This window comes from Panthera onca, chromosome C1 (genome assembly GCF_046562875.1).
Source record: "Panthera onca isolate mPanOnc1 chromosome C1, mPanOnc1 haplotype 2, whole genome shotgun sequence".
In the NCBI taxonomy this organism is placed as follows: Eukaryota; Metazoa; Chordata; class Mammalia; order Carnivora; family Felidae; genus Panthera; species Panthera onca.
In genome coordinates this window covers 47,968,084-47,978,875 of record NC_138346.1, presented here as the reverse complement: position 1 = coordinate 47,978,875, position 10,792 = coordinate 47,968,084, and the positions used below count along the sequence as shown (strand labels likewise).

At 42.1% G+C, this 10,792-nt stretch overlaps 1 protein-coding gene across 1 annotated transcript in view; it reads left to right on the top strand.

The window, feature by feature from the left end:
• Nucleotides 1–2,169: 2,169 nt before the first annotated feature.
• The window catches only part of ITGAV (integrin subunit alpha V), a 91,559-nt gene continuing 82,936 nt past the window's right edge, over nucleotides 2,170–10,792 (top strand). Inside the window, exon 1 of the mRNA XM_078451117.2 lies at nucleotides 2,170–2,469. Coding sequence (XP_078307243.1) covers nucleotides 2,285–2,469 — 185 coding nt within the window. The 5' untranslated portion in view covers nucleotides 2,170–2,284. The remainder of the gene's footprint in view (nucleotides 2,470–10,792) is intronic.

The window sequence follows — 10,792 nt, the reverse complement described above, 5'->3', positions numbered from 1 at the left end:
TTACTACCTAATATTTTATTTCCTCTGTAAGAAAGTGATTGTACTTAATGTAGATATATTATTATCCAGCTCTTTTAAGTGGGGAAATTGTTAGGATGTGAAGAGTAGCGTCATTGGACTGGGTGAGAGGCACAGCTTTTCTTCCATAGAATAAAATATGCTTCTCCCTCTCCCATGGACACAATGCCTTGGTACACTGTGGATTCCGAATAAGTGCTGGCTGAATTGATACGTACTATAATAAACTCCCTGAATTTGCAAGGTGTTGGGTAGGTGACTGCTCAAGCATGATAACTCTGTTACAAAGATGCCTGCATTTATTATTCAAGAGTGCCTTAAGATACTGGGTTAGTTTGGTTCACGGTCTCCTAACAGAAATGGGGACCTGAGTTCACTCAATTTCGGTGGGCACATACGTGTTGCCATTGCTTTGTATTCTTCCTTTTCCTGGTGTTCTTCCCTCCTCTGGCCTACTGGATCTCTGTCCTGGATCAGAAGTTGGGGAGTGGGAAGGCTTACTGATTTCAGCTAGAGTTTAAATCTCCATATAATCTTCTGCTATTCCTGGCTGGACAGATTTCCAAAGGGATTGGTTATCAGGCTTTTAAGGAATAAAAGACCCTTCGAGTTTTTGCCTCTTCAGTGCATCTGGAACAGAGTGAGGGGAAAGATAACATTTGTATTTCTACGTATTTGTCCAGGATCACCTGCCTCACGAGGTAATTTCCTTCAGACAAGTGCTGGGCCATGGTGTGTGAAAGATGGCCAAGGTTTGGGGACATATCTTGGAGTCAAATTTAAGAATCAAAATATATAATGCAACTAAGTACTAAAAATTCAAATTAGACATTTTATTTCCACTTAAATACATGCTCCTTCACAAGATTAATTAAAAGCTAGGAGATTAGTGTGCATTGTGATTCAGTTTTAATACCTACTTTGGGAAAACAATCCAAAATTACTGTTCCAGTACTTGTAGGTTTTTAAGGTCTATGCAGTGCATTTATACTCTCAGTCTTGTTCACCAAATTCCTTCACACATGATACACAATATAGGAAAGTCCCCTCTCTGGACAAAGTTTACTCATCATTTCATCTCCAACATTTTAACGATTTCTCACTATCTGCCTGGCCAGGTGGTAAGACTACAGAATATAAAGAAAGAGGTCAAGGTTCCAGTTCTCAAGTAAGTCCGGGGAACTGTCAGGAGCCTGGAGGCCGTGGAAACCCTAACAGCAACAGGTTCACAGAGGCCTTACTTCAATGGTGTATATTCCTTCTTCCAACTCTAAAATTCTATTTCTACTCACGCGTCCTAAATCAATGCGTTAGTTATTCGCAATCACCCAACTTCAGCTAATAAACTAGGAATAAGGTTTCTACTAGTCTGACTTGATTTGAAACGATTACTGCCAATTCTTTGCCCTGCCAATCCTTCAAGTTCAGCTTTAACACGACTCCTGGAAGGGGCTGTGCTAGCATTCTGAAAGTTTATAATTAAGTTCAGTGTGTGTGTGGGATAGAGTGGGGGAGGAAAACGACCATTAATTACAGAGTTTCGTTTGTGAGAGCCTGCCAGGGTTTTAGGAGTAGAAACCGAGAGGCGGATAAAGCTGTCCTCATTTTTAAACAAAAGTAGCACAGGAGTTCCCGGCGGGACCCGGGAGCGTGGGGTGCCCCTGGACGCGGGCGGGTTGGGACCCTTGGCCATCCCTACGTGCACCACTGTCCCCCTGGAGCTGGGTCCGAGGCCCTCGTCCAACAGCGCTGCCGCGGCCCGGGGCTCTGAGGGACTGGGGCTTCGGCATTGGCACCTCGCTCTCGGGACGGGAGGCGACCGCGCGCACGGAAGTGCACCCGGCTCTCTCCAGTCGGAGGACGGCTCTCCTCCTCCTTCACTTCCTCCAGCGCCGCTGCCAGGCCTCCCGGGCCGGCTCCTCCCCCTTCTCTACCTCCTTCCACCGCCCGCGGCAGCACTCAGGCGGGGGGTGCGGCGCTCACCCGCGCAGTCCCGAGCGGGAGCCCAGGCGCGGGGCGGCCGAGCGGGAGGGAGGTCGGGGGCCGCCGGCGCCGCTGTCCCCGCCCCGCGCGCCCTGCGCCCCACTTCCCGGGCGGCCGCTCGGTGGTTCAGCCCTCCCGCCTCCCCGGGCGCTGTCGGGGACTCGCCGCGAAGCGAGCGGCCGGCCAGTTTCGGCGCGCGCAGGCGGCGGCGGGCCGCGGGCACCGTGCGCTCCGGGAGGGGTGGCCGCGGCTCCGGCCTCGGCGCCCCGCGCGCGCTCCGGCGATGGCTTCTCCGCCGCGGCGGCGGCTGCGCCTTCGCCCGCGCCGCCTCCTGCTCCTTCTTCCCGGATTCCTGCTGCCTCTTTGCGGCGCCTTCAACCTCGACGTGGACAGTCCTGCCGAGTACTCCGGCCCCGAAGGAAGTTACTTCGGCTTCGCGGTGGATTTCTTCGTGCCCAGCGCGTCTTCGTAAGTGGCCGCACTTGGAAGGGGAGTCAGCCCCCTCCCCCACCGCGCGCGCCCACCCTGCGTTCCCCGGGGGAGACTGTCCGTCCCCCCACCCCCACCGGGGGTTTAGGTTCTGGGCGGATGGACGGTCTGGGGAGGCGAACCCCCGCGGCACCCACCGCCTCCTCTCAGTGCCCCCCTCGCCTCTCCCCGGACGGACAGCTTTGAAGCAGACGTGCGCTTCAAATTCGGGGCAAGTGGGAAAGCAACAAAGGCTGGTCCCGCCGGACTCCGCGCCGCCCCTGCTAGCGTCTCGGGCTAGGTCAGGCTCATTCCCGAACTTCTTTTTTCTCCGGTACCAGTTCGCCTTCCCCGTAGCCTGCTTCGCAGACTTAAAAAGCCCTCCCCCACACTTTCCGCCTCGCGGGCTGATTCCGTTTCTCGTTCGCTCCTTTTCCAGACATTCTGATGACTAAAATGACCATACCGTCGTAGTAAACTCATTGTGTCTTATCTCTGATACTGTCAGACCTTTGCACATTTGAGGGCGAACGGACGAACTGAATGTATCATGTGTTCTTTTTATAGTGATTCATTATTTAGGTCATTGTTCACAAAGAACAAGGGTGTTTGCTGACTTTTCATTCACTGCGGGTCATTTGAATACTGCGGTATTTAAGAATTCAGTTATGTTTTCAAACTGCTAACGTTTTCGCGTTGCAAAGGCCGTCAGGATTTGTAACAGAGTTAATGTCACTATTGGATTCAAAGTTGTCTCTGACTTGACCGAACCTGACATCATCGTTCTCACCACCTCACCCCCATATTAGCGTTAGAAATGCTGATTTGATAGGTGTTCACTGGATGCCTTCTGACGTTTAAGTCCTGTTTTCAAGAAGGAAGACTATTCTTAGGGCTCTTGGAAATTCTAACATTTTTTCCCTTCTCTTTTTTCTGTATTGAAGGTACTATTTTTGAGGCGGTAGAAGGGGAATAATTTTGATGGCCAGTACTTTGATAGGACCATTTTTCCAACTCGTGTGTGCCTAATTTGAGGGTGATCTAAATATTTTTCAATGATTTATTCATACTGTCTGAGCGTTGATCATCAAAGGTGTTGATGATTGTCTGAGTGTTGATTCATCAAAGGTGACGACCTTGCAGCAGTAAATAGTATGGAAGCAATTAGTGGAAACTAGGCATTGTTTTATGTGGCGAACTCAGTTTTGTTTGTTGTCTTCTGTTTCAGCGCTTTCTATCTATCCAGACCTAAGCACAGATTTTCCAAAATGATAAAAAAATGATCACTAAGTTTGGGCAACATTTACTCCCTCCTCATTTGATTTAATCATTCTGCCAGCCTTATCTGTTATTTGAAAGTTCTTTTGTTTCCAGATAGCTTCAAGGGTATGCCTTGATAGTACAGATTTTAGTTGTCATCAGAGGTGCTCTTTTAGCTTTAATTGGTGCAGAAATTCTAGTAGTTTTGAGAAAATATATTGTCTTTTGACAAGAGTAGGTACTTAAATTAGCAAGAGTTAGCGCTTAAATACTTCAGAGCTGATGGAATGTTTTGTAAATGGTATAAGTTGAAACCCTCTGAGTTTAGCAGTGTAAAGATAATGACAAGATGATAAACTTTAAGTGTTGTTACTATGGAAAATGCAGTAATATCGAACTGTTGTCATGAGAGGTTTACCATCTTTGATTGCCAGCCTGGATGGCTTATCTTTGACTAATCATTGTAGTTATTGAATATATTATGAATACACAGGTTGCATGACCTCTCATGTGGGCCTTCAATGGTAAGGTAAAATTGAACTTGCTTTGATTCCATATAATATTTTGAAATCTTCATCAGTGACTTTGTTACTGATAGACTAGTGAGTTCTAGATGTAGTCTACCGTAAACAGACATCAATTTTGAGATTAAAAAAAAAAAAACACATACAAACAAAGGCTTCTTCTTAGCTTTTCAGATTTAACAAAGCTTAGTGTAAAATTATGCTTAATTTTGTAAAAGATACTTTTAAATTTAACAAGCATTGGATCCAAGGTACATGAGGATGTGATTTATATTAACAGCTGCACTTATTGTTGTTGTTATTTGGTGTGATTATAAACTTCTAAAATAAAAAAAAATCCACAAATAACAAAGTGTTTATTAAAGACTCCTTTCTCCTAAAAGAAGAATCCCTTGATCAACGAGGAAGCAACAGTAATGAAGTCTCTTTCCGTTGCTTCAGTTTCTTTTGGTATCTAAATACTCCTAGCAAGCTGTAGAATTATTTTATGTTTCATTTTTGTTGTTATAAAAAATTGTTACTGAGTTAATTTCCATATTGTTGTGAAAACTAATGAGTCACTATTAAAGAAAAGGAAAAATACTAAGGACAAATATTAAGGTGACTCCTCAAGAAATCCCTTCAATCATGAGTCCTAGGTTTAAAGTGAAAGGTCACAAAAATTGTGATTTAAAATTGTGAAAAATAATAAGTCAGCATTCTGCATTTTTTCCCCTATATACATTAATTTACAGTGACTATATTGCCAAACTTACGTAAAATTTAAATATCATATACAGGCCATGAAGTAAAGTCACATTTTTCTTGGGGGAATAATTGGAGAAATTGAAAATTGCACCTTAGGTTTAATTAGGATAATGATATCTTGTGTTGATTAGCCTATTTTATAACTCACAAAGCACTTTTACTTATGGTATCTCACTTCACTCTATAGCACAAAGCACCAGGAGAAGTAGGGAAGCAATGAGTTACAGATGAGGACACTGAGGCCAGAAAGGTTTTCAGTCTTTATTTGTTGCTACAGATGCTACATTGCTACAGATGAGGACACTGAGGCCAGAAAGGTTTTCAGTCTTTATTTGTTAGAGTGGATTAGTGTGAGGTCAGGGGCAAGTTGGGATCAAAAGACAGGGTATGAAATTAAAGTCCATTTAATTTTAGGATTCAAATTAAAAAAAAAAAAAAATTTTAAGTTTACTTATTTTTGAGAGAAAGTGCTAGTGGAGGAGGACCAGAGAGAGGGAGACAGAGGATCTGAAGGTGGCTGTGCACTGACAGCAGAGAGCCTCATGTGGAGCTTGAACCTGTGGACCCTGAGATCATGACCTGAGCTGAAGTCAGACCCGTAACCAACTGAGCCACCTAGGTGTCCCACAAATTTTAAATTTTTAAGAAGAAAGTAACTGGACAATTTTCTTATTTATTCTTCAAATATAAGGTATACAGTTCTCACATCTCTCACATCTCTTAAATACTAATGAAGCCTTGTTTACAGTTGCTTCATGTTCCTGTGACCCCAAGAAGAGGTGTGGGTGAGTTTGCCCTGGTCACAGAAGGTCCTACAGCACATTCAGTAGTTCTCAATTCTGACTTCCTGTTTGCAGCACCTGGAAAACTTTTAAAATAAAACTGCTGCCCTGGCAGCATCTTGGATTTAAAAATAGAGCTTCAACTTCATAATCCCACAGCCTGTGGATCTCTCCTCCTTGACCAGCCCATCTTACCTCCACTCATTTTCACCAAGTGGTGATGTCAGTTGCACCTTTGTTTCTAATAATGGCGCCATCATTTTCTCTGTTGCCCTGGAAATAATTTCATATTCCTCCCTCTCATTTTCTATTTTTCTTTGTCTCTCCTACTGTAGTCCCCTAATATTAGTCAGTGATTAGTCACCAGACAGAAGGTCCTAGAAATTCTTCCTTGTTAATATTTCTTGCATTCATCTCTGCTCTGCACCTGACTTCAGCTTCCTTGATTTCAGCTTAGTCAGAAGGGTGGTCTGTGGCACTCAGATCCTCATCCCTCTCCCCATCCTTTGGCTCTTAGATCTTACACGTTTCTAATAGTTTTATCTTTCTGAAGCATCTTTTTGATCTGGTACTCTACTAAAATTTCCTCAACAGTACGTCCATGGCCAGAGAGAAAGTCCAGACTGCTTAACCTGGATGAAGCCCCTTTTCCTGACACAACTTGCATGTACTTTTCAATGTTGACGCACAGTTTCTCACCTCAGCGTTGTAACCATGTTCATAACCCTTCTCATAGTGATGCCAGCTCATTTTTGTGAACTTTGTGTGGCTCTGGCTATATTGGTTGTTTATTCTTGTCATAAATAATATACATATATAGACTATACCCTTATAATTTAAAAGGCAAGCTCTGTGTTGATTACTCCTGATTAAGCCCCCCGGGGTTTATAGGACATTATAAAAGAAAAGAGAAAATGTCTAGAATTTACAGTTACTGTGCTTGTTTCATGTCATATAAATATTGACCCTGCAGCACTTTTTTTAAAATGAAAAGTAAATCTGAGACTGGAATTACCTCTCTGAAAAAACATTCATGCTATTTTATACACATTTTTTTCTATATACGGGTGTGGTAATTTTTCGAAAGTTGCTTTTGATGAAGGCTCATTCACTGGTCAGCCCGGAGTCAGCCAGATATATTAGACATGCTTTATCTTGGAGAAGTCAGTGCTGAAACAGCCAAATAACTTAGTTCATTTGGAGGGTTTAAAAAATGTACTTGTCATTGTTTGGCTGGTTGCCTCTCCTTGGTAGTGAAGGTCACATTCCCTGAAGCAACTGCCCTTAAAGTCCACTTTGGATAGGAAGTGCATCCGAAAGGCATCCTCCTGGTTGGTTTCTCTGATCCTCTTGTCTCCCTCTCTCTTCCTCTTCCTTCTCCCTCCCCATCTATTCTTTTTTTCTCCTCCCCACTCCTCCTGTACCTCTCCTCCCCCTTTTTTGTTTTCCATCCTGTCTTCCCCCACCCCCCTTCTCCTGCACTTTCTCTTCACTCCCTGTTTCTTCTACCCCTCCTACCCCACCAACACACTTTGCTCTTTATCTTTCAGAATTTCTTGTGGCATGATGTTGATTAATAGTCTGCCCGTGTATGTAAACCATAATGATGGACATGTCTTGAGTCATTTGACCAGAATAGTGAGGATAAGGATCCTGATTCTGTTCTTGGGTAAACTTTTGGGAGGAGATGGAGTCTGCCAGCAGAAGGCGGCAGGCATGTGAAACGGAGTTGCTCAGCTTCAGATTTTCACTGCTAATCAGCGAAATCTCTGTCAGCTCCAGCTAACCCCAAGTGTCTTCCCCAGCTCCCCACTCTTGTCAGGAAGTGTTGCAAGTCCCCTACTTTGTACCCTTCTTCCTTTTTTTTCCTCTTGAGGTCTTGCATTTAAGTTAATTAATGATCCTTTGAGGAAACTGAGGAAAGGAAAGCCTTTTTGAAAATAGCTTTTTTCTACTTTATTAGAGAGAATAGTTTATTAATTGTTTTTAATTCTGGGGCCATCATCTTATATTTTTATGATGCCTTCAGATTTTCTAAGTTTGTTTTTGTCTACTGTCCACATTCAGAAATCTTTTTAGAAGTAATCACAGTGGGCATTGTTATACAGGAAGCTGAGGCTCAAATATTGAACAAGTGACTTTCTCAGTTGATTTATATCGGGTAATTGTAACCTATAGTATCAAACTGCTTATTAGACAGTGCTGTTTATATTGCCAAATTTTTTCAGCTCTGTCACTTCTCTTACCCTAATTAAGCTGTTACAGACATTAGTTAGACATTCTTAGATGAACTTCAATAATTACTTAATTCTTATAAAGCATTTCATTAGCAGGCTATTTTGTTATTCTAGTAAAAAAATACGTGATGTAAAATTCATCTTCCTAATACATCAACGGGGCTTTTGTTTTCTGTTTTCTGTCTGTTTTTGTTTTTGTTTTTGTTTTCTGTCTGTGTTGCTTTTATATTCCTTAATTTTCTCAAATATCATCTTTTATCATCCTTTACTTTTTATTCTCTATAAATATTTAATTTCTCTTTATATAGCTCCTTCTTAGGACTTAACATTTGTCTAAGGCAGTTTACTGTCTCCATCTCCCCATTTTTCTTTTTTAAAAACTTTCTGTAATATTCTTTAAAAGTAAATATCATGTTGACACTTTGGACAAAGTACTTTTATTCCTCAGCTTTTTTTTCTCCCCCATTAACCTAGCATTTAGAAATTAACAGTGTTCACACATTCCTTTTATATTATTCTACCATTTCTGTGGCATTTCACCAATGTGCAAGACTGCACATGAAAGTATGCTTAGGAAAACCTAACGAACACCCATGTTAGTACATCTAATTACCCATCATTTCATGCCTACAATGTGCAAATGGCCGGATGAAAAGCAGCAGCCATGTTCATGGTCTTATCCAAGGAATGCGAACTTTGTGCTGCCAGTGGAGTACAGTTTTCTTTCAGAACCCTCCTACCACGTCCTTTTTTGTGTCTTTGCTGAAGTCCCTTACTGCGGGTAACTTTCCAGCCCTCTCTCATAGTGCCCAAGTAAAGAAAGTGTCTGAAATCCAAAATTAAGAAGAAATATGTATGTAAAGAAATTGTTGTAAGGGTAATTTAAATAATTGGATGTTTAATAGAGGATGATTTTTGGTGGTAGTGGAAATGGCTATTTACATAGGGCTTTCTTAAGATTGAAACCTGTAACTATCGAATTTACTTGCTACCTACCTGTCAATTAAAAAAACTTTTCTTGAGTGCTTGTTATGTGCCAGGCCCAAAGATAAATTAGAGTCTCCTACTTTCAAGAAAGCAATTTATTTATTTATTTTTATTATTTTTAATATTTATTTACCTTTGAGAGAGAAAGAGAGAGAGAGACAGAGAGAAAGAGAGAGACAGGGAGTGTGTGAGCTGGGGGAGGGGCAGAGAGAGAGAGGGAGACACACAATCTGTCAGCACAGAGCCGGATGAGGGGCTCTAACTGAGATCATGACCTGAGCTGAAGTCGGACACTTAACCGACTGAGTCACCCAGGTACCCCTCAAGGAAGCAATTTATTATAAGGTAGGAAGAATAGCTTTGATTAAAAATAATTATAAAAGATTCTATAATGTGCAATGTGGTGATGGTCAGGAAATGAGTTTTTCTTGGAAATTTCTAGGCAAATTCTGAGAACCACCTCCTTGGTCCTCATCTGGAACCTGGCTGTTACCCAGCACTGAAATCATATGTATACCTGTGATTGTATTATGGTTATTAGGACTATTGCAGGACTTGACCCCAGCCTTTTCAGGTGTAGACCCTGAAAAGTATACTTGTCTGAAATGTTCTTTTCCCTATCACGCACTCAAAACTCATTGCATCCAGGGGCACCTGGGTGGCTTAGTCGGTTAAGTGTCTGACACTTGAATTCAGCTCAGATCATGGTCTCACAGTTTGGTCACATGAGATGGAGCCCCGCGTGGGGCTCTGTGCTGACAGTGTGGAGCCTGCTTGGGATTCCCTCTCTCCTGCCTCTGCCCTGCTCATGCTCTCTCTCTCTCTCTCAAAATAAATAAACATTGAAAGAAAATTTAAAAAAAAGCATTTAATCCAGATGAATAGGGGAAGTTTTATGATGTGTATGGCCAAATTTTTGACCTTTTGAAATGGAAAATTCTTTATATTTATAATATAAAATTATATTTATTTACATAAATATTTTAGCTATTAACCAGCTCCCCTGCAGTAAAGGAGTCTGGATGACATTGAGTGCCCTCTTATTCATGGAGGTACGGCCTCTCCTACTCATAGCCTTTTTTTTTTTTCCTGCTGAGTGAAAACTAAGTTGGTTGTGATGAGAAGGAGCCAGCATTGAGGTTTTACTGATGCCAAATATGACTGCATAAAGCTTTATTAAACAGGGTGTGGTTCGGTTGGGAGTTTTGCCTTTATTTTGAGTATGGAGTGTTTATTTATTTTTTTTTTTTTATTGAGTATGGAGTTTTTTGTTTTTTTTTTTAATTTTTTTTTTTAACGTTTTTATTTATTTTTGAGACAGAGAGAGACAGAGCATGAACGGGGGAGGGGCAGAGAGAGAGGGAGACACAGAATCCGAAGCAGGCTCCAGGCTCTGAGCCATCAGCCCAGAGCCCGACGCGGGGCTCGAACTCACGGACCCCGAGATCGTGACCTGAGCTGAAGTCGGACGCTTAACCGACTGAGCCACCCAGGCGCCCCGAGTATGGAGTTTTAAGATGAATATCAGAAAGCAGGATTCCTGTAAACCAGCCAGTCAGTCATGCAGCCAGCTCTTGACGAGTCTAAGTATGATTTAGCAGATACCACCGGGAAGAAATGAAATTGAAATTGATAAGTAAAAGTTAAAATGAGCACATTTCATATTAAAATGTAGCTTTGTTCATAACTTTAAAAAAAAGGAAAGGCAGTGAAGTATTTTCTATGCTACAATTTAAGTGACTAAATGTTTAATGAGGAAGTGAAATAATAATGGTGGTAGCATTTA